The following is a 25,154-nucleotide window of genomic DNA, read 5'->3' as shown; positions in this document are numbered from 1 at the left end:
CACGAACGCTGTCTCCGTGTGAGCAGTGCCCAGACACGAAAGACAGTGATAGTGACAGTCAGAAGGTGAGAGATAACGAGCGCAACCAGGAATAACATACAAAGGAAAGGCATCTTTAAAAAGACGCGTCTTTAAAAAGACGTTCCGTGTGTGCCGCTCTTTTAGAGATATATACTCTTTTAGAGAAATATATTCTTTTATTTCTGCCAAAGCGCCCAGGGGCATTCTCTGCAGTGCACCAGTGCAGAGGGGGGAGAAGCCGCTGAAATGCGCCATCAGATCCAGCAGATGTGAATGAACAGTCGTGGGAATTCAGCTCAGTGAGCATGACCGTTCAGCTCCGAAGAGAAAATCTGAATGAGTGGTTGCATACCAGCTCCTTTTATACCCGTATGTCCAGGGGAGTGGCATGCAAATACCACTCGCCAATTTTCATTGGCCTTTTATCAAAGACCAGAGGTGTCTCGGGCTCCCAAGAGTGACCCCTAGTGTCACTACATCGACACAACGTCGAGTGAGTGACAGATAGGGAAAGAGAGAGATAAAAGTACCTGCAATTCAAAGATTGGTCCTAACTACATATTAAATAAAAATAAAAAAGTTGGCATTTTGTTGAATTTATTTTTATAAACTGCCACACTACAAAAACAATACCAGTTTCTATACGAGGAAAAAATACCACTACGCCAGAGAAAATCGAATGGTTCAGGAACCATTAATAGAACCATACAACATGAAAGTCATTTAATTGGTTCTCAAGAAACAGTTCTCAGTACCCAAGTGCTCTTTACATGATTTTTACATCATTCTGTCCGCTACATCATTAGCACTCATGAGTAGGCTGTAGTTTATACCTGTGCGCAGCAGAACATGCCATGTAATTGGCTGCAGGGGTGGACTGGCCATAGGGAGAACCATGAATTTTGGGCCAGCGACAGCGATCTTGCCCACTCTTTTCAATATAATAAAAGTGAATGAGGACTGGGGCTGTCAAGCTCCAAAATGACAAAAAAGCAGCATAAAAGTATCATAAGTTGTCCATACAACTTGTGCACCATATTCCAAGTCTTCTGAAGTCACACTAGAGCTGTGCCGATACAATCATATCATACAGCGTTCATGTAAGAACTAGCAATTTCAGATTAATGAACAAACTGTTATTCTGTAGGGCCCTATGATTTCTGCGATGCAGAAAACACAGACAGAATCACGGAATCCAGTCATAAAAACAGGATTACTTGTCAATGCTCAAATGATCAATATAAAATTGTGATATGCCCTAGTATGATGATTAAGCTACAAAAGGCTGTGATTTACTTAAATAAACATACAGTCTGAATGTGCTGTGTGCTTCAAAGGGAATGTGTAAAGCCAGCCGCTCATACACTGATAACACCTCATAATAAGCATAGGCATCAACATTAGGAGTGTAAATTGCCAGTTCCATCACGATATGATCTTGTACTGATTTTCTTAGCCAGCTATCTGATGTTTGCTGATACTTCAGTGTCTGCCACGATACGATTTCGATTCGATTCAGGGTCCTGCGATCAATATTACGATATTATGTGTCTATTTTACACAATCAATAAAAAAATATTAGCTCACAAATACAACCAAAATATAATTTTAATATTTTATTGAGCTCTCTGAAATGTGCAAATCCAGTATACACATTGGGACATCCACAACAAAATAAGGTACTTCAGAAGAACAAACAATATTTAAAAAGTCACATAGATGTGATGATAAATCGTTTGATGACACCTCATTGCCTTGTGAAATGAGATAAACACTACAGTGTGTATTTGTCATCTCTATAACAGTCAAGCAAGTCTTTCAATCCACAATACTTACATACCCACGACAGGACAGTGTGTGCAATCCGTGTTTTTTCTTGGCTACAACTTCCACAGTTGTACTGAAAAATTCTGTTATAGTTTACTGTGATAAATGTTAGTAAGGGGGTTGATGTTAGTGATGGGCACTCCGGCTCTTTTCAGTGAGCTGGCTCATTCGGCTCAGCTCACCAAAAAGAGCTCCTCTTTTGGCTCCCAAATGGCTCTTTAAAAAAAATATGTTTTGTATTTTTTTCAAGTAAAACAGTTTGTGATGTTTTGACTATGATTGGTGTTAAAACAATTCTAATTAAATTATTAAATGAAATCATACTATACCTTAACCACAATGTATTTAAAAATGTATTGGTTTATGAAAAAGAATGCTATTAAACATTTGCATTTAAAGTATAACTTTTTTAATGTATATAAACAAAGTGCATATAAATGTAACAATTCAAAACGAACACAATCTGAACAACATAATAATAGAATATTGCACCATATCAAAGAAAAATAAATAACAATGTGTGACTGTGTCTGTGAGTGAGTTGGCTTTGCCCTCCCGCATCTTTGGTTCATTGGTTGACACTGCGTGTCTGATTGACAGGAACAACAGGTGAGGCTGTTAGTCAGAACAGACAGTGTGTGTGCTTGAGCATTTAGGCCTATATTATTTTATTTCTTTTTTTGTTCTTTGAATTAGTTAATTCTATTCATTTAAATATTTTGATTATTCATATCTTAATTTTTTTATATTTTTATAAATAGATTCGGCTCTTCTGATATGCCCAATTTAATCACGCATGTGATCGGCTCTGTGCCATCCTGTCACCGGAGCTTGCAGCCCTGTTGATGCGCACATGGATAGAGCACAGCGCAACTTAAGGCTTCAATCACTCCGTGCACATCCACGTCCCACATTAGAACCATATTTAGCACTTATAAAGCAAAATGAATTTCATACAGTTGCTGCATCGCCTGATTGAAATGCGTATACGGATGTGGCTGGGATTAGAGTGTCAAAATAAATGTGCATCTTAAAAAAATATAAATCTATGTTTGCATGTTGCATCGATGACATCACATCGTTGGTTTTTTGATCCATGCATCCATCCAAATCAATGGATCATTACACCCCAATCAACATGCACTCAGAGTGCACATTAAGCTTACTATTATGCAGACTATGTGTATATATTATTACATTGCAGCTTTTGTGGTTTAATAAGCACATTTAAGCCATATATCTGGAGGTGTGAAGCTGTCGTCAAAAACATACAAATGCATATTGTTTCTTTTGGCTTTCCACCAAAATAAAAGCTCAAATTAACTGGACACGTGAAATTAAAGAAATTGCGGCAGAAATATACTACTACTGTATAGAAAAATGTTATATTCAATGTAGTAATAAATAATAATAATTACATTATATTTAAGCAATATCTCACAAGCAAGAATGCTGTTGTACTGAATAAAAGTTTTCATCAATGTTTTCATTAATACTTTATTGCTCTGCTGTGCAGCCCCCTTTTTGACAATAAATAAATAAATAACTTCAATAATGTGTTTTGGATTGTGCTGTGAGGATCTGTATAATAGCACTTGATAAAAATAATGCAATGGTATTGTTGGGCCTCAGGTGCTCAGATAGGAGACAAAGGCAGTCCTACACACAGTCATAAAGCCTGACAGAGCCTGTACAAACTCTCAAAGCCTGATAACATGAAAATCATACCCAAAATCAAACAAAGGGAGTCCAAACAGACTACAGATCCCATCACGCCTTGCTCACTTTACACCTAGGTGTGAAATTCTGAAGGATCGAACTCTCAACTCCTATTGGATGAAAAGCACAATAGAACGCGTCCCTCAACCATGAAATCATCGAGAGTATAAAACCCCGGAGATTCCTCCTAAGCCTTGCTTCCAGCGACAATATTTGCCACATCTAGTTGCAGCCCAGCTGCTCCCAAGTGTAGCCTTGCTGCCCAAGGAAGTAACGTACGTACCTGAACTTTGGCCATACAATCTCCATCTTGCTGGATGAGACGAGATTCTCCGTGTTCCACTGAGCACGCTAACGGATCCGAAGGAGACCGCCGAGCAATCCGCGTCTCACCCTTTTGCCTGCAGAAGTGAAGAAAGAAGATTTCTCTTCCTTCTTCAACCGAGTCGACATCGCTGATTTCTCCGCCAACCCGCCAAGAATCAGCCACTGTACCGCCCGCCGACAGAGTGAGGAAACAGCCTCCCGTCATCACCCGAGCTTCAAGGAACCAAGTCGGAGTCAAATGACGGACGAACACACGTTCTACCCATGTCCTCACGTGACCCAAGCAAGAGGTTTACATCTTGGCAGACATAGATTATTATAGTGTGTTATTCTTGTGTATCAAGGTTATTGCTTGTACAGTTTACAGACCACCGAGTCCTCTCATTGCTGCTAATAATACTCAAGATATTACTGTAACTTACTGTTACCACAAATGAGATTTGCTGTGTTGTCGTCCAACCACATTGGGCTATTTGTGCATTTCCGCCATCGCAGGTGAGACCGGCACACTGAGTTTATCCATTATAGAACCAACAACTGGCGTCACGTGATGCCATACGAGGAGCAGACGTGTGATCGGTGAGCTCTGCGCACTTTGCTAGTTTTAATAATATTTGTGTCATAAACTGGTGAGATTCGATACACTCTGATTCTTAACTGTTTGAAGAAGACAATATGTCAAAGAATTCAAAATCCTCGGGCTCTGGAGATATTAAAAGATAATTACGTGCTCAAGCTGATTCCCCTCAGCAGCAGGCCGAAAGCCCTGGACTCTATTCGGACGGTAAACTGAAAGAAATATGGCGTGAATTGATGAATGTGTCGGCAATGCTGATGAAGGTTGTTGCAGACTTAGAGGATCTTGCTGTAATATGTCGATCGCTCACTTCCATGGAGACTAAATTCTCTGAGTTTGTTACAAGATTGTCGGATGTCGAGAGATGGATCAATTATCTGGAGTCATCGGAGAGGGAATTAGCTGCCAATCCACTAGTGACCAAGGGAGATTTGGAACGCTTTTTGGAAAAATTTGGAAGACCATGAGAATCGTAGCTGGCAAAACAACGTCCGAATTGTTGGAATTCCTGAGCATGAAGAAGGCCGAGTTATGGTAAAATTCCTAGACGGGCTCCTCCCAAATCTGCTTGAAATAACAGGCCATAAACTGGAAATCAAGCGAGCTCACAGAGTTCCGGCTTGGAGATCTGCTGATGGAGACAGGCCCCAATCAATTCTGGCCAAATTTCTGAGATCATCCGATAAAGATCTTGTGTTACGCAAGGCGAGGAGTAAAGGAAAGCTCTCTTGGATGAACCACAGCATTTTCTTGTTCCCAGACTTTGCGAATTCGACAAGAGAGAAACTTGATCAATTCGGGGAATGTAAGAATCTCTTACATCAACGGAAGGTTGCTTTTGCTCTGATGTTCCCGGCCAAACTGAGAATAGATACTAAGGATGGCCGTAAAATATTTACATGCCCACAGCAAGCAAATATTTACATGCCCATCCTACATAAAGACATTGGAATAAGTAAGCCATTTGGTGATTTTCATGTTGCCGCCTAGTGGACCTGTCTCACTGAACATACTGTGTGACTGTCCAAGGAAACTGAGCGCCTTTTTCATTTCATTTTGTTTTTTGTAATATAATTTCTTCGGGACAGCTTGTGGATTAATCTGCTCATTTTAGGTGCTTATGCCTCCTGTTGGCTGGAGTTGGTTTTGTGCAGTATTTCTTGCAGGACACTGGGGTGAGTTTGACTACCTGAAGAACTGAACGGCCCATTTTTATTAATTTTTTTGTGCTGGTTCCACTAGCAGCTGGAGCTTGTTTTGTAGAGGCACACACCTTCGAGACAATTAAGTGGATGAATCTACAAGTTTTTTGTGTTTATTCCACTTATGGGCTGGAGTTTGTTTTATAGATTATCTTCTGTTGTGTAATTCTATATTACAAATTTTTGTATAGAAGCACCGGACTTGAGAAATCTGATGGCAAAGTTGTCACGGGGGTTCTCGTAGGCGCACATGGACTGTTTGAGTTTAGAAGAATGGACGCCGTTTGGCGCTGTCGTGTGCGGTGTTAATGCGCACGTTTTTTTTTCTGTTCAGGGGAACGTTCGAGGGTTGATTGTTGCACTAATGTGGAATGTGGTCTTTATAATTTTATTTTTGACACACAATCTAATTTCTCTAATATGTCAAATGTTAATATGAGTGGATTGTCTCTCTCCACGTGGAATGTGAATGGGTTGGGGCACCCCATAAAAAGAAGGAAGGTTATTTCTTTTCTTAAATGTAAGAAATATGAAATAGTGTTTCTTCAAGAAATGCATCTTTCCCAGCAAGAAGCTGAAAAATTTAGGAAGATATGGGGTGGGCATGTTTTCTTTAGTGCTGGCTCAAGTAAGAGCAGGGGAGTCATTACATTGATAAGTAAACATCTACAATTCAAATGTCTCAAACAGATTAAATATTAATTAGGAAGAGTCATTATTGTTTTTTGTTAGATATATAAAGCAGAGAGAGTCTTTTTCTACCATTCCCTCAGTGAAATCTGCTGGTGGTGAAATTGTTACCTCGGCCATTGATATTAATAATGCTTTTAAAGAATTCTATCTTGAACTTTATAGTTCCATGTCTTCGTCTACTGATGAAGATATTAGAAACTTTGGAACCATTAGATCTCCCTAAACTGACGATTGATCAAAAAAATTCTCTTGATTCTGAGATAACCTTGGAGGAGTTTAAAGAGGTAATTAAGGCTTTACCTACAGGCAAGACTCCATGGCCAGATGGCTTTGCCACTGAATTGTTTAGATCTTCTGCTACAGAACTGGCTCCACTTTTGTTAGAAGTTTATATGGAATCATTAAAGAATGGAAAGCTTCCGCCAACCATGACACAAGCCCGGATCAGTCTGATTCTTAAAAAGGACAAAGATCCAAGCAAGTGTAAGAGTTACCATCCAATTTCCCTGATCCAGCTAGACGTTAAAATTTTGTCAAACATTTTGGCTAACCAATTAAGTAAAGTTATGACATCTCTTAGACAGACAGATCAGGTGGGGTTAATTCGGGCTGCAGCTCTTCTGATAACATTAGGCATTTCATCAGTATCCTGTGGTCAGTGGCGAATGACTCTAGCCGCTGCCATCTCACTTGACGGCAAAAAGGCATTTGATATGGTAGAATGGGATTATCTTTTTAGGGTTTTGGAAATATACAGGCTCGGAAATACATTTATTGAATGGATTAAGTTACTTTATAGACACCCAGTTGTGGTGGTACAAACAAATGGATTAATTTCAGATTATTTTACTCTGGATAGGGGCACCCGGCAGGGTTGCCCTCTTTCCCCGTTATTGTTCTGTCTTGCCCTGGAACCATTAGCAGCCACGATAAGAAAGGAGGATGATTTTCCAGGTATGGTGGCAGGAGGTATGGCGCATAAGCTTTTGCTTTATGCAAATTATATTTTGTTATTCGTCTCCGATCCCACTAGATCTATGCCTTGCCTCCACAGAATTATTAATTCCTTTTCTAAGTTCTCAGGTTACAGAGTCAATTGGTCTAAATCCAAAGCTTTGGCTTTGACAGCGTACTGCCCAGACATGGCTTTTCAACCGGGTGCCTTCCAGTGGCCCAAATAGGGCATTGAGTATTTGGGCATTTTATTCCCAGCAAATTTGTCTGATTTAGTTAGAGTTAATTTTGACCCTTTAATAAAAAGGTTTTCGAGCGATGTGAGTAGGTGGGCTTCATTACATTTATCTATGATTGAGAAGGTTAATGTTATTAAAATGAATTGTATTCCAAAATTCAACTACCTGCTACAGTCTCTCCCTGTAGATGTCCCCCTTCTCTTATTTCAAGCAATTTGATAGCATAACGAAGTCCTTTATTTGGAATGGTAAATGTCCCAGATTATATTTCAACAAGTTACATAAACCGATTGACAAATGTGGGCTAGGCCTACCCAATATTTTGTTTTATTATTGTGCATTCAGTCTCAGATATTTGGCTCATTGGTCACTTCCACCTGAGAGAGCCCCTCCCTGGTTTTGTATTGAACTGGAAGTCCTTGCCCCTATTTCGCCATTGCAAAGCCTTTCTTTCAAACTAACCGGAGAAGTGAAGTCACACCCTGTTATCTCGCATTTGCACGTGGTTTGGACAAAAGTGTCCAGAGTGTTTAATTCTGACATTTATTTAAATGTTGCCTCAAGCATATGGCTGAACCCTAAATTAAGTACTAATATGTCCCCTTTCTGTTGGGCAGAGTGGATTGGTGCGGGGTGTGGGGGGGGGGGTTACTACACTTGTTGGCCTATATGAGAATGAAGTGTTGAGATCTTTTGAAAATTTGGTTCAACATTTTAAGATTCCTATATCTCAGTTAGTTAGGTATTTACAGCTGCGCCACCTGTTCTGTACTATTTTTGGGAGTAATATACCCCCCCCTAAAGCAGCAGATACTCTGGAAGTAGTGATTACTGCTTTTGGAGAAGGTCATGAGGCATCATGTATTACTCCCTGTTAATTCAAAGTCTGGGGGATGGAGCTTTGTCTTCTCTCAAGAGATTATAGGAGAAACATTTAAACTTGGTATTGGAGGAGGGAGTGTGGGCTAGGATTCTAAAAAGCATCAAGTCTACATCTAGAGATGCAAGGGTCCATCTGATGCAATTAAGGTTTTGCATAGATTATACTGGACCCCCTCTAGATTGTATAGTTTGGGTCTTAAAGACACCCACCTGCTGGCGATGCCAATCAGAAGACAGGGACACAATACATGTTTTTTGGGGATGTGTTAAGATCCAAGAATTTTGGTTGGGGGTTCAGAACTTTATGTGTGAGGTATTGGACACTAAATTTTCATTTTGCACCAGACTCTGTATTCTGGGTGATGGGATGGCTGTCAATATTGGGGACAGATATTTAAAAAGTTGGGTCCTAGCTGGAGTCATGATTGGCAGGAAAGTCATCCTCAGGGGATGGAAGTTGGCTGGGGCTCCCTCGTTTAGGGAGTGGTGCGGGGAGATGGGCAAGGTGGCGGCATTTGAGGAGATGTTTTTTAGAAGGCTGGGGAAAGGGGAATTGTTTGTCAGGAAGTGAGGGGGTTATTTGGCTTTTTTGGAGTGTTCTCAGGGAGGGGCTATGGAGAGGGATTTGTAGTTTAGTTGGGTATATGTATTATTGATGTTGTTTGAATGTATATACATTTTTTTTATGTTTTCTTTATTATTATTATTTTTTCTTTTCTTTTTTTATGTTCTAGTTGTTGGTGGCCACAGTAGTGCATGTTTTGGGGGGAGGGGTTTAATGTGAATAATTGATTCAGTTTTTTATGTTGTGTTTGTATGTTTTGTGATTGGAATCAATAAAATTGTTAATAACAAAAAATGTTATTGCAAACATCCACATGCAATTTATACCATTCGTTTCTATACTCTGTTTATGGACACCACTCCGAAACCTCCAGATGACTCCAATCTTCTCAGTGGACCCCTAGACAGTGTGCAAAGTTTGAAGTCTGAATGAGTTTGTTAAGTGCTAAATTGGCCGACTTGTGTGTGAAGTGACAGTTATTTTTCTAGAATATTTTTCCAGATTTTTTTCAAGTACTTGCCTAGCACCAACTGAAATAACCTTTCAATATGTTGTTCACAGGGGTTTAATGAGTGAGCATTCAAAGCCTCTAGGTGTTTGCACCACATTTATGGGTGTTTTCACTCTGTCATGCAGGAAGATCCCAACTGCAGTATATTTAATGGTCGCCAAATACATGGTCTGCTCAGAAAGCTCCTAATGTCCCAAAATCAACATATGCATCTCGTCGGGGTGTTCTCAGACAGTGTCCAGAGTTCCGCGACCATTTGACCACTTTTGACACAAAATTTGCCCCTTTAGGCAAGGTGTCCGTAAACCCAGTATAAAAATACATTGGTTTAAATGGCAAGTGGGATGTCTAGAAAAGAGGGGTCAAAAGGTCGCAGGACCTTGAAATTCTAGATCCTTGTAGTCCTGGGAGCCCCCGATCGAGCCCCCAAAATTGCGGGCTCTAGAAGCTTCCAGAGTGAATTTTTTCAACCCTAACCCTAGCTGAATCTGATCATTCAAAGGGCTCTCTCTGGGCATGAGTTGAAGAGGGCTGTGTGAGAGATTCTTGCATAAATGGCTGATTATTTTTTTCTTATTTCTAGAGCCTTGTCCTCTTAATAAGATGTTTGGGGGGACCTCAGGCTACCACCATGTGAAATTTGGGGTCCCGTGGGACCTTTCTATAAAAATACCACCTGAAATGTATTCCATTCATTTTTCATAGTGGTTTGGTGGACAGTGCTCAGAAAGCTCCAAATGTCCCAAAATTGACATATGTGTCTCGTGGGGTTGTCCACAGACAGTGTCAGAGTTCCGCGACCCTTTGAACTCTTTTGACACTAAATTTGTCCCTTTAGTGATGCCGTACAAAAACCCAGTATGAAAATTACATTGGTTTAAATGGCAAGTGGGATGTCTAGAAAAGATGGGACAAAAGGTCACAGGACCTTGAAATTTGAGATCCTTGACCATCAGGGCCCCCCCAAATCAAGTCCTAGAATTTGGAGGCCCTGGGTGCTTGCTAAGTATTAAAGCCTCTGATGAATGTACTGCTGCACAGGGGCCTACAGGGCAGGATTTCTCATTGATTCCTATGGCAGGATGGGAGATATATTGAAAATAATGAAAAATATTTGTATGCATCCTAGGCCTTAGTCTCCTTAGTATGTTGTTGAGGGGCACTCAGCGTGTCACCGTGTGAAATTTGGGGTCTGTCGGACCTACGGATACGATGCCATGCCCACGTCCACATACAATGTATTCCATTCATTTCTATACTCTGTTTATGTACACCACTCCAAACCTCCAGATGACTCCAATTTGAAATCTGTATCTTCTCAGGGGACCCCTAGACAGTGTGCAAAGTTTGAAATCTGAATGAGTTGGTTAAGTGCTAAATTGGCCGAATTTTGAGTGAAAAGTGACAGTTATTTTTCTAGAATATTCTTCCTGATTTTTTTTTCAAGTACTTGCCCAGCACCGACTGAAATAAAATTTCAATATGTTGTTCACGAGGGCTCAGTGAATAAGTATTCGAAGCCCCTAGGTGTTTGCACCACATTTAAGGGTATTTTCACTCTCTCATGTAGGAAGATCCCAACTGCAATGTAGCTAATGGCCACCAAATACATGCTCCGTGGACACTCATTTTGTATTCTCATTTTGACTCATTTAATGAGTTGTAAGTTACATAAATTGGTTCTACTGAGTTTAATAAGTACCTTTAAAGTGATTACATTCAAAAAGATTCATATATATACACTATTAAACCTCATATAAGAAAAGAGAGAATTTTTTTAATCAAAAGCCCTAAGTCATTCAGGAAGATCCCAGCTGCAATGTATACAAAGGTTTCTGAATACTTGATTTGTGGACATACTTTTTATAAAGTACAACATCAAATTATTGACTAAAAAACATATTTAGGTGACTACGTGACTCCCTCTGAACAACATGCATTCTTCAAAACCTCAAAAACCAACTGTCCACGAACCATGTATAGTTTTGAATGGTATACACTGCAGGTGGGACCTCCATATCTCGACACTGGGACCACTTAGAGAGCTGAAACCTGCACTCCTGTGCTTGTCTTGACCTCCCATGTTCATGTTTTAAATATCAAGAAGATTGTTGAAAGTCAAAAATTTGGGCTTTTTTGACTTTGAACTACTTCAACTTTGCACAATTGAAAGGGGAGGCTAGGGCAAGCACAGGAGTGCAGGTTTCAAGTTTCTAAGTGGTCCCAACTCTGAGATATGTAGATCAAACCTGCAATGTATACCATTCAAAATATACATGGTTCATGGACAGTAAGCAATTGAATTTTACAGTGCATCCGGAAAGTATTCACAGCGCTTCACTTTTTCCACATTTTGTTATGTTACAGCCTTATTCCAAAATGGATTAAATTCATTATTTTCCTAAAAATTCTACAAACAATACCCCATAATGACAATGTGAAAGTAGTTTGTTTGAAATCTTTGCAAATTTATAAAAAAAATAAATAAAAAAAAATAAAAAAAATCACATGTACATAAGTATTCACAGCCTTTGCTCAATACTTTGTTGAAGCACCTTTGGCACCAATTACAGCCTCAAGTCTTTTAGAGTATGATGCTACAAGCTTGGCACACCTATTTGTGGGCAGTTTTTCCCATTCTTCTTTGCAGGACCTCTCAAGCTCTATCAGGTTGGATGGGGAGCGTCAGTGCACAGCCATTTTCAGATCCTTCTAGAGATGTTCAATCAGGTTCAAGTCTGGGCTCTGGATGGGTCACTCAAGGACATTCACAGAGTTGTCCCGTAGCCACTCCTTTGTTATCTTGGCTGTGTGCTTAGGGTCGTTGTCCTGTTGGAAGATGAACCTTCACCCCAGTCTGAGGTCCAGAGTGCTCTGGAGCAGGTTTTTATCAAGGATGTCTCTGTACATTGCTGCATTCATCTTTCCCTCAATCCTGACTAGTCTCCCAGTTCCTGCCACTGAAAAACATCCCCACAGCATGGTGCTGCCACCACCATGCTTCACTGTAGGGATGGTATTGGCCAGGTGATGATAGGTGCCTGGTTTCCTCCAGACATGACGCTTGCCATTCAGGCCAAAGAGTTCAATCTTTGTTTCTCATGGTCTGAGAGTCCTTCAGGTGCCTTTTGGCAAACTCCAGGCAGGCTGTCATGTGCCTTTTACTGAGGAGTGGCTTCCGTCTGGCCACTCTACCATACAGGCCTGATTGGTGGAGTGCTGCAGAGATGGTTGTTCTTCTGGAAGGTTCTCCTCTCTCCACAGAGAAACGCTGGAGCTCTGTCAGAGTGAACATCGGGTTCTTGGTTACCTCCCTGACTAAGGCCCTTCTCCCCTGATCGCTCAGTTTGGCCGGGCGGCCAGCTCTAGGAAGAGTCCTGGTGGTTCCAAACATCTTCTATTTATGGATGATGGAGGCCACTGTGCTCATTGGGACCTTCAATGCTGCAGACATTTTTCTGTACCCTTCCCCAGATCTGTGCCTCGATACAATCCTGTCTCGGAGGTCTACAGACAATTCCTTGGACTTCATGACTTGGTTTGTGCTCTGACATGCACTGTTAACTGTGGGACCTTATATAGACAGGTGTGTGCCTTTCCAAATTATGTCCAATCAACTGAATTTACCACAGGTGGACTCCAATCAAGTTGTAGAAACATCTCAAGGATGATCAGTGGAAACAGGATGCACCTGAGCTCAATTTTGAGTGTTATGGCAAAGGCTGTGAATACTTATGTATTTTTTTCGTTTTTCATTTTTAATAAATTTCCAAAGATTTCAAACAAACTTCTTTCAGGTTTGTAGAATTTCGAGGAAAATAATGAATTTAATCCATTTTGGAATAAGGCTGTAACATAACAAAATGTGGAAAAAGTGAAGCGCTGTGAATCCTTTCCAGATGCACTGTAAGTGACTTTTAATGTCTCCAGAGCCCGAGGATTTGGACTTTTTTGCCATGTTTTGCATCAAAGAGCAAATGTGTAACTGGGTGTATCAAATTTCACCAGATTATAACATGAAAATAATAAAAAATTTAGCAAAGTGCACAGAGCTCGTCGCTCACACATCTGCTCCTTGCATGGCGTCACATGACCCCTCGAGTCTGGTAATATTCTCTGTTTATGGACAGCCCACTCCCGGACACACCCCCTGAGTCTGGGCCCCCCAGGGATGAAGTGGCATAATATACTTGGTAAGTAGACAAATACTCTGTTTATGGACAGCCCCGCCCCCTCCCAGACACCCCACCGGCATCAGCCAGTCGGAGCCTGACACTGGGGGGCTCTTCCCCCAAATAGCAGTGAAGGGGACAAATACACAGTCCGTGGAACATTGGGGGTGTTCTCTAACCCACTGGGTGTCCACCTGCAATGTATCTGAATGGAGAAAGCACCCATTGCTATACACCTGCCGTGGGACGTGGTGTTGTGCAACCCTGTGTATGATGGCTGAACTGCCTTTTTGGGGGGGGGGGCATTTTCGATGGCTCCTAGTACAGCCACCGTGGGGCACAGCCGCTCAGGGACACCTCCCATCGCCTCTGGCGGACCCCCAGGCCAGCATGGAAACACACAAGGCATCGGCAAAAATCACCTAGGGGGTGCTGCGCAGCACCCATGGACCCGGTATCAGAATACCGTTTGGAATTTCCAATAATACAGTATTGTATTTTAACCATCGTGCTGCAGACAGGTGAGCTGTTTTTTGTTCTAACAATATGATAGATACTGCATGTGGAACCAATAGGGGCAAATATTGATAACCCACCAAATCTCTGGAAGCAAGCATTGCTTTTTCTGCAGCAGCAACAGCTCTAAGGTATTTGGGCAGCCCAGTTGCCACTGTGTCTAATTTAGATATGAAATAAGCTACTGGCTTTAATTTCCCCCATGGTCTTGTGACAGAACAAAAGTCATGTAACCTCCTTTTTCGTCCACAGTCTGCACAAAAGGCTTAGTCATGTAAGTCAGTCCCAATGTGTTTATTGATTGTAAAGCCACTTTCAGAGAAGAGTTCAAGTTCGAATTCAGTCCAAACTACTGTCATGTACTGCCAGTTTTGGCCAAAAGTGGTTTTTGGAGTGATCACAACCGGTTCAGCGCCTTTCATTAATCCCACATCATATTTACTTTGGGCCCAAAGAGAACTTGGTATTTCAGAGAGCTCAGGAGGGTCTTCACCAGATGTGTGGTTGACCATTAAACATGTCTCCTCAACAATCTGAAAAGTTCTGTCTACAGTTATGCCTAAGGGCATCTGTAATCTGTGAGTAGCATTATATTGAACCCCTTTTTTTTTTTTTTTTTTTTTTGAGTTGTCTTGCCAGTGTGTTTCAAATACACAATTACATACCCACGATCCTAAATCTTCTCATTTGACATCAGCTCATTTAGATAATAAAATATGTAGGCTAGCCCCTGGAACATTGTAAAATTTGTCTTTTAAAGTCTCTGGTAGCTGAACACCAAACCTTTATTTTCTCAAAATCTTCCTCATTTACTTCTGACACATATGCAGTACAAACAATTGCCCTCTTTTAGGAAACCTAGTGTTCCCTGTGATGTGTGTTTGTGTGTGTGTTGCAGTAACTGTCTGCCCACTGTTTCTTGTGAGGCTTCTGTGAGTTGCCATTCATAAGTCTAGAGAATGGGGCTGGGGACAGGGTTCGTTAGCATGGTGTAAGCGTGTGAGTGCATTTCAGAGTCAGTACTACCCCTGCTTCGTTAGCCTTTAACATAATGCCTAGAGTACACATTAAATCTCATCCCAAAAAAATTATTGGGCAGCATTTCGACAGTAGGAATGGATGTGTTATGGTGCCCTTCAGATCATCTTCGATCGAAAGTGGCACCTTATAAAACTCTTTTACTGAATCACCAGTCGCCCCAATCGTTCTAATGTATCAACCACTAAATTTGGGAGGGGGTGTCAATTCTATGTTCATGATTACAGATTCTGTGGCAATGGAATCCACTGAAAATGTAATTGGTTTGTTTCCAACTGTCAATGTGTTGGTAGGCATCATTTTATAGGCTGAATTGGAAAGCATTGCATACATTGTTCACCATCCCCTGTCCTCAGCCCCCCAGGGAGTCAGTCCTCCTTTTGATGTATATGTGGCTGCGGGCATTCCTTAATGTCTTTTCTAATCTCTGGACAGTCTCTGATCCAGTGATCTGTTGCCCCACGGTTGAAATATCTGTCTACAGTGCCTCTGCCTACCCCCCTGTTTCCTTCCTCCGAGTCCAGGTCTGGGTCACCTACATATTTCAGACACTGAGAGATTTTGTTAGAGGGCCCTGTCCCTCCCTGGTGCGTTTTTCTGTCCCTCAGGTTTGTTTCAGTTAACCAATCAGAAAATGCTTTCCAATCACCCTTAAATAACTCATACCCTTCAATAACTCATGCTTTTTCTGTTCTTTCTTAGTCATTGTCTCATGTTTTTCTTGACTTGCTTTTTCCCTCTCTATCAGTTTTTCCTTTAACTGTTTCATCTGTCTTGTACTAAAACTTGCAATCTATGGAAAACCACATTCAGCTACCCAGATCTCTAACTGAGCACATCTGCTTGGTCCATAAATAGTTAACATGTATTTACAATTTGGAGCGTCCATATCTGGACAGAGGTCTGGACCTCTATTAATGTCATTATTTTGGCTCGAATTTGATCCCATTTTCCCTTTTACTGCAGTTTCTGCGATTCTCTAGCGGTTCCAAACCTGCCCTAGTAACCTGTCGGTTAAAATAATTGTATCAATTATTTAGCATCCCTTTTATTCCAGTGTTGGTCTTTCCTTAATTAAAGATTAAAATTTCTCTAATTAAGAATAACAGTGGAATTTCTGTTGTGGTCCCAGACCTCAATTAAATAACATTTATAAAAATTATCATCTATTGAGAATCACAGTGGAATTTTCTTACCAGAAAGGTCACCTTTGTTGAGGCAACCCCGTCCTCAGGCTTCAGGTTCCCACTTCTCACCCTCTTTTATAGGGGAGGTTCAGGTTTTCAGGGACTCTATCCCTGACTCAGGGACTCAAACCCCGACTGTAATCACAGCTTTATCCTTCAGCATAAAGTCCATTGTGGAGTCAGCTGACCATCCTGTAAATGTTTCTTAAGCTTTTCTGTTTGGTTCAGACTAAAACTACCATTTTCTGGAAATTTTCTTCCTATAATTGTAATTGTGCACAAAACCTGTTATATATAATTATTATTTCAATCTATATGGTCCAGGACCACAACTCGGGTTTTGCTGTTCCAAACAGCCAGTCGACTTTTATCTTATACTGTCCCAGACAGTCTCTCAACCAATGTGTCCCGGACCATCACTGTTAGCTCGTCAGCTCACTCAAGTTTTCCCTATTGCTGGACTGTGTCCTCACCCGTGTCAGAATTATTTTGTCCTCTGGATGCTGTATCAGGAACTCCATGATCTACACATTACAGGTGTCCGTCTCCACAAACCCCTTCGACTACGTCGGGGTGTGACTCAAACTCAGGGACCCAGTCCCTGGCTGCGCAGCTTTACCTGTCATTAAAGATCAGGGTGAACCTGAGTTAGGATCCCATCCTCATCGCCACATTGTCATGGAAATACTCCACCTGGAATTCACACGAGTGAGAGTGTTCCAAACACATTACAGAACACAGTGCAGTCTTTTCCTCAGCACTTTATTCGAAGCTCCTGTGGTTTTTCTTGAACACCCACACATGGCAGGCTTATATCGGTTGATTACAAGTTACATTTGATTTGACCTCAGTAGATTTCTCATGTGATGTAAACTCAGCAAAATGTTTGTTAGGGATGTATTATATATCCCTGAGCAAACAAGTTGTCACACGATCGGACCCTTAGCAGTATGAACAAGAAGATATTGTCTTCTGCCTGAAAAACAGACTGGTCATCCATTTTAATCCATAACCACAACACAAGGCTGCTCCAACACTGCATTTTCTAGCTTAAAGTATTTTATGCATAAATAATAATGTTCTAATATACCTAACTATTATAATTTCTTTCACACCCTCATCCTCTTTGCTGCTGGGTTTAGGGGAAGGGTTGAGGTCATACCCTGGTGGAGGTGGCTGCTGTTGCAGGTTTTTGGGGTAAGGAGGGGGTGGGTGCTGGTAGCTCGGGACGTCCACAGCAGATGGAATCTAGCTCCAAGCCTGGCTGGAGCAGGCGATTCCTGAAAGTCACTGGTTGGAGGGGCCGGCTGTTGCATCCAGGGTGGGTGCGTAGCTCTGGCTTCTGGACACGCATGCTTTTTACCGGCTGCAGGATGGGGGCCTGCGTGATGATGGTGACGGTAGTTGTGGAAGGCTGACAACTGAGCACAGACAGCACTGATGCTCACTGGACTGGGCATTGTTGAAAGAGTTGGAGCGTCCCAGGACACTGTGAGGCCATGATGGAGGACCCTCCTGATTGCTGCTGTGCTCGGGGGAAGTCTGAGGCAGCTGCATGGGTTGTTTGACCTATGAGAGCGCTCCAAGGTTGTACATGTCAAGGTTGTGGTTGGGCACCAGCATGGTCGGAGGAAGGTTGGCTCAGTTTGAGGGTACAGCGGCAGCACTGGACTGCATCTTCTGGGCCGTGGGGCTCTGTCTGTTAATCTGGTGCATGGGATATGGAGGCGGTGGCGGCTGATGGCTGTTGCTGCTGCTACTTTACCTTGTAAAGTGCCATTCTGAGGCCAGGCTGGAGGGAAGGTGAATTTATTGCCCCCCGAGTTTTGCATGAGGATGGGCTGCCGACCCACAGCCTCGCTGTGCCTGGGATGGAGGTTGATGTAGCCATCGAATTGTGGTGCTTGGGGCACCAGATAAACTAGGTTCTCAGAATAACACTTGGTTGAGGGATTGGAGTCCCACGAGGAGGGTGGTTATGCTACACACCTGTCGTAGAAGGGGAGGGTTCACTCGCTGGCCGCTAGCAGCAGCAGCAAGATTTTGAGGAAAGGCTGCATGTCGTGAGAGGTCCCCTTGAGGTCCAAGGCTATTGGGACAGTACATAATGCTGTCATTCATCAGTGTACTGTATCACTGTTGGGCCAGAGATTCCTTAGAGCCCTTCCAGCTTTGCCACCGCAACACTAGCTGCTGTATTTGAGATGGACATAGACAGGATACATCAGCAACAATGACACTGGCAACTGGGACCTGAGCAAAAACTTCTAAACACTGTCAATTCAGATTTTAGGGCCCAAAAGAGTAATTGGTGGGTATTCTGAATGACTAGTCAACTAGTTAGTGTCAGGAAGCCCTGTATAATTAGCCATAAGGAGGTGTAGTACAGCTTTTCAACTGGATAACTTACATAACTTACAGATATTCAACAAATTAAAAGACAAAACAACTATAACTTTATATTGCACAAAAGTATCATAGTCCTCACAAAAAACAGAGACCTACAGATTATGGATACACAAAGAACATTGCTCACAGCAGATGATTTGAAGATCTATAGTGATTGATTTTAAATTTTATTGCTGAAGGCAGTACATTTCTTACAAAATAAGTGCTCTGATGGTGGGGAATGAATTTAAAAATGCAACTTCTCAGAGAGGATTTTAGTTACAACAAACTGCCAGCACAGTGAGCCCACTAAGGTGTTTTTTATATACTGGCCATGTTTGCTGTGGTCCGAATCTGAGTGTGATTGCTCCCAGCGCACCCTGCAGCACTGGTCGGGTTACAGACTTACTTATGACAAGTGCTTACCCTAGTGCAGGTTGAATTTTCAATCATGCGAACTGTGCCACAGTTCCATTGCAAACAAGCTCAGACCACCTCCTACAGATAGTCTCAGGTTTGGTCCCACAGTCCACAAAAAAGCTTTCATATTACCAATTTTTCATCTGAACTGTTCTCTGTTTCTGACTAAACTGCCAGTGTGACTACCCCAAAAAACCCTCTATGAGAATGGGTGTCTAATTTACCCCCTCTACAACACTGCCACTAAAAAAAAGATTAGAGCTAAAAAATACCTAGATAACTTCTTGTCTTGTGTAGCCAGACCTTTGACTGAACTGCAAAAGGTCTGGGCTCTACAGCAGCTTTAACTGGCCAAGGACCAACCACTTAGACAGGAAGAGCCATCTGACTGACATGTAAAGCGATTAATCACAGTCAGTTTTGTCATTACGTCCCATTTAGAGGTGGGATTATTAAAGATATATCTTACCATAATAAAAAGACCAAAGTAGGAGGAAAAAACAAATTTAAATATGCAGCTGCAGTCTCCACGAGCGACTGCACAGAAAACACATGAAAAAATAGAGGAAAAAGTACAGCACAGAAAACCTCAGTACAGACTATTTCACAGACAAGTAAGTAAACAAAGCAGATGATAAAGTAATGCTTTTGGATATCCACTTTACTTGATACTACATGCCTCAAACCAAACTGTAAATATATTTAAAGGATTTTTTGTCACTAACCTGGCAAATTTTGGCAAATCTAGTGAGGATTTCATCCTCAAAACCGCTCATTGTATTAATCCAAAACCTTCTGAACACAATGGATGGATAAAAAGTCCTGTGTGCTTTTACATGGAGTTAATTAACAGAGGTTCGGGAGGAGCATGTTCATTTTAATCTGATAAATCACAGTCCACGAGTAGGAGAATATAAGCCGCTGCTTACCTGCTTTCTGTGACAACTCTCCTGACATGAGAGTCTTTCCGGCATTCGGCCCCGCCCGTTTCCCACGAACAGACCCAGGCAGACGGATCATCGGATGCAACTTCCCTGCAAAGCATTCGGCTCCACCAGAACAGTTCTTCCATCCAAACAGTCTCGTTATTCAACAGAAGCTACCACAGCAGCTCTTTGTTTTTTAGCAGTATTGACGGCTACCACATTAAGTGTTATATATATCTATTTATATATTTTTACCCTGTCTGTCTTTCTATGCTCCATTCGACAAAGCAGTTTATAGCACAAAGTTGCTGCCTCAAAATGGCTGCTCCTGCACAGCCGGCGCTGTTCCGGCTTCATGCCATTAGAATTCAATTTTATTTGAAAGCGAAAGAAACGAAGATTAATTTTCAATCCAACCACAATTTCAACCCCAGCATTTCTAATCAGGTTCTGAAACACAGGTGATGCCCGTCAGCCTCATTACCATGCCACAGCTTGTTTAGAGGGCATGCTCTATTCAGCGATTGTTCCTCATCTTCTAACGATTGTTTCTCCCTCCAAAGTGCCCTTCAGAGCATGATTTATTTCATTCTGAACACAGAGGCATCATGCAATCACAGTCGGTTTTGTCATTACGTCCCATTTAGAGGTGGGATTATTAAAGATATATCTTATCATAATAAAAAGACCAAAGTAGGTGGAAAAAACACAGAAAACCCTTCAATCAACTGATAATCTAATGACAAATTCTTTTCAAACCAACGCAGACATTTTAATGCAAGCTCGCTGCTGCGCAGCACTCGCTCTGACCATTCCACAGCACACTGCAGTTCTACACGGCCTCTGTCCGAACAGACACAAACCGAATTTGGCTCCGCAAGAGGTGGATCATGCGGCGCGTTCCAATTCATTCATAATCATTCTGCAAGTGTCTCGCTTCCTCTCAGGTTCCTCTATTTATTTTTTCCTCTATTTATTTTTTTGGATTTTCCCCCTTTTTTCTCCCAATTTGGAATGCCCAATTCCCAATGTGCTCTAAGTCCTCGTGGTCACATAGTGATTAGCTTCAGTCCGGGTTCAGTCCGGGTGGCGGAGGACGAATCCCAGTTGCCTCTGCGTCTGAGACAGTCAACCCGCGCATCTTATCACATGGCTTGTTGAGCGCGTTGCCACGGAGACATAGCGCGTGTGGAGGCTTCACGCCACCCACCGCGGCAACCATGCTCAATTCACCACGCGCCCCACCGAGAACAAACCACATTATAGCGACCACGAGGAGGTTACCCCATGTGACTCTACCCTCCCTAGCAACCGGGCCAATTTGGTTGCTTAGGAGACCTGGCTGGAGTCACTCAGCACGCCCTGGGATTCGAACTAGCGAACTAGCGAACTCCAGGGGTGGTAGCCAGCATATTTTACCACTGAGCTACCCAGGCCCCCCTCCTCTCAGCATTATTGACATATATTGACGTATATTGTACAGCAGGGGGCAGTCATACTCCTAAGGAGCGAATGACCACAAGTGTATCCTTCAGTAATGATTGCAAGTCCACTTCTCCTGCATATCTGCATGCAGTACAGAGCTAAAGATTTTATTTCTCAGATCATTTTATGCTGTTTTTTTCACATTATGAAGATTTACTGTATTCCCTAGCACATTTTTTCTAAAGTTTCACCTAAATATGATTTTTTTTAGTTTTTTGTCTTTTCTACAGCAACGCCTAAAATTGCGCCTTCCGCAGGGTCTCACCAATATTACTTCCAGCAGGTCACTGCGAGAGCCCATTTAAATTCCTGTCACTGGATTGTATGCAGGTTTACCTCTCACTTTCTCTATCTAGGTGTCTTTCCAAGACAACAAGGCAACCATTTATAGTTAAGAAAGCACAACTGTGGTGCTTCTGCCTTCGGCTCAAAACATCCCTAAGCAGCACAAATGTGCTGTCCACGTGCCGCAACTGCGGTGTCCTTCGGACCATGCAAAAACTCCCACCACACCACAAAGCAGTGCAAATGTGCTGTACAGGTGCCGCAACTGCGGTGTCCTTCGGACCATGCGACAAACTTCCACCACACCGCAAAGCAGCGCAAATGTGTTTTTCCAGGTGCCGCAACTGCAGAACCTTTCAGACCTTGCCACTAAATCTCCCACAACACCACAATCATGTTTCCTGTCTCCTCTTATGTTTCCTCTTCTTAAAACTTGAGGGGCACAGCTCATAAATATATACCCATCACAAACCGCAATTCAGCAAGGTCCTTTACTCTGCACCACCCACCATTCGAATGCAGTGTGGGCCCTCCCGTTCAAACGCTATGCAGGCTTTCCCATCGAATTGCAGTGTGGGCTCTCCCATTCGAATGCAGTGTGAGATTTCATGTCATTTATTCCGTGGGCTCTACTGTCCGAAATGCAGTATGAGCTCTCCTGTTCGAGTGCAGTGGTGGTGCAGTAATCTTAAGAGCCTTTTAGCTTTTCCTGTTAACCGTGGCATTGGCATTTCCTTTGACAATGGTCGAAATGAGCCCGACACACAATAAGGCGTGCCTAAATGTGATAAACTATGTGTGCCCTTTTTGATACTGCAGCCACAGTGCCCCACCAGATAATGTGCTGCAGTGCCCACCCACGCTCGATACTGCTGCAGCATTGCCCACATACTCTCGATTATGCCACAGCATCACCCCTTTTGCATTTTGATACTGCCGCAGCAGTGCCCTGCCATGACAAACATAATAAAGTTGTATTCTTAACTAACCTTTTGCTTCCCTCAAAGCTGCATATAAACGTAATTGACACATTTTCCATAACTAACCTTCTGCTTCCCTTACAGGCATATATAAAGGTACATATTCCTAACTAATGTTTGCTCCCCCTACAGGTAAGTACAAACTAACCTTTGCTTCCCTTACAGGTGTTGATGATTCTAATGAAGTCTTTTGTGCCCTACTTAATACTGCAGCAACAGTGCCCCACCATGACAAATGTAATAAAGTCATATTCTTAACTAAATTTTTTGCTTTCCTCAAAGCTGCATATGAACGTAATTGACACATTTTCCATAACTAAACTTTTGCTTCCCTTACAGACATATATAAAGGTAATACATTTATGTATTCCTAACTAAACATTTGCTCCACTACAGGTAAGTACAAACTAACCTTTGCTTCCATTACAGGTGTTAATAAATCTAATGAAGTCTTTTGTGCTCTACTCGATACCACAGCAACAGTGCCCCATCCATACCAATTGTGTGTACACAGTTGTTAATATTTTCTCCACAGGCGCTTTCAATGTCTAAGTTCCATACTTTCATAGAAGTGCATCTATAGCAATGGAAACACAGCAGAGCTCCCACAGGAGCTCCTTCACTATGCCCCCAATTGCTCAGTCCACTGCTGCAGGGGGGCCTGGGTAGCTCAGTGGTAAAGATGCTGGCTACCAACCCTGGAGTTCGCTAGCTCGCTAGTTTGAATCCCAGGGTGTGCTGAGTGACTCCAGCCAGGTCTACTAAGCAACCAAATTGGCCCAGTTGCTAGGGAGGGTAGAGTCACATGGGGTAACCTCCTAGTGATCGCTATAATGTGGTTCATTCTCGGTGGGGCGCGTGGTGAGTTGAGCGTGGTTGCCGCGGTGGGTGGCGTGAAGCCTCCACACGCGCTATGCATCCGTGGCAACGTGCTCAACAAGCCACATGATAAGATGCGTGGGTTGACGATCTCAGTCGCGGAGGCAACTGGGATTCAACTGGGATTCATCCTCTGCCACCCGGACTGAGGCAAATCACTACGCAACCACGAGGACTTAAAATCACTTTGGGAATTGGGCATTCCAAATTGGGAGGAAAAGGAAAAAAGAAAAAAAAATCCACTGCTGCGGGAGGCCCACTTTACTCTACTCTACTGCCGCAGCAGCATTTTACCATGCTTCCGCCGAAGCCTTTTTGTCTTAGCTTCTCAGCAGCTGCAGCTAGCACTACAGGAGATAGCGGTCACCACCTCCTCTTCTCAAAGCACCATATTTCCCTATCTATGGGTAGTCTGTTGAGTGAGGCTACCCCTGCAAACAAGCCCCGGTCCTCTCGTTCTCATTTTCCCCATTCGATTGCTTGCTGAGCTTACCCGTTCGAATGCCGTGAGCGCTCTCTCTCTCTATGGAGCAGTCTCCCATTCGAATCCCAGTGTGAGCCCTCCCTTTCAAACGCAGTGTGACCAACTCTCGTTCTCATTCTCCCCATTCGACTGCTTGCTGGGCTTACCCGTTTGAATGCCGTGAGCGCTCCGTCTATAGTGCAGTCTCCCGTTCGAATCACAGTGTGAGCCCTCCCTTTCAAACACAGTGCGAGCCTTCTCCCCATTCAACTGCTTGCTGGGCTTACCCGTTCGAATGCCGTTAACACTCTCTCTCTATAGAGCAGTCTCCTATTCGAATCGCAGTGTGAGCCCTCCCTTTCGAACGCAGTACAGCCAATTAGCGCTCCCTTTCCCTGTTCGATTGCTTGCTAGGCTTACCCGTTCGAATGCCGCAAGCACTCTCTCTCTCTATAAGAGCAGTCTCCCATTTGAATTGTAGTGTGAGCCCTCCCTTTCGAACACAGTGCGAGCCAACTCTCATTCTCACCTTCCCCATTCCACTGCTTGCTGGGCTTACCCGTTCAAACGCCATGAGCTAAACCTCCCTCTCTTAGAACAGTCTCCCGTTTGAATCGCAGTGTGAGCCCTCCCTTTCGAACGCAGCACGAGCCAACTCTCATTTTCACCTTCTCTGTTCACATACCGTGAGCCCACCCACTTCTACAATGAGTGGTGGTCTCTCGTTCGAATCACAGCTTAGCCCTCTCGACCAGCAATCGTACAAGAACGCACCTTCAAACAAATGTTTAAAGTACTCCCTCTGTACAGATTTTGGGGGGAAGAACAATACAGAAGCATATTTTACCAAATAGAATTGTTGCTGTCTTGCTGTCCTATATACTACCTGCCATAGTCA

General features: G+C 42.7%; 2 protein-coding genes across 2 annotated transcripts in view; one reads left to right on the top strand and one right to left on the bottom strand.

The window, feature by feature from the left end:
* pcmt (protein-L-isoaspartate (D-aspartate) O-methyltransferase) overlaps positions 1–25,154 on the top strand; it is a 623,660-nt gene that overhangs the window by 513,136 nt on the left and 85,370 nt on the right. The window lies entirely within an intron of this gene.
* lats1 (large tumor suppressor kinase 1) lies at positions 15,612–20,014 on the bottom strand. Its single transcript, XM_051645726.1, is given in 8 exon segments — positions 15,612–15,778; positions 17,546–17,680; positions 17,683–17,763; positions 17,766–17,862; positions 17,865–18,193; positions 18,196–18,407; positions 18,409–18,623; positions 19,964–20,014. Coding segments are annotated over 8 exon segments (1,287 nt in total).

Source organism: Myxocyprinus asiaticus, chromosome 19 (assembly GCF_019703515.2).
Source record: "Myxocyprinus asiaticus isolate MX2 ecotype Aquarium Trade chromosome 19, UBuf_Myxa_2, whole genome shotgun sequence".
Taxonomy (NCBI): Eukaryota; Metazoa; Chordata; class Actinopteri; order Cypriniformes; family Catostomidae; genus Myxocyprinus; species Myxocyprinus asiaticus.
This window is presented reverse-complemented; position numbering and strand designations above follow the sequence as displayed.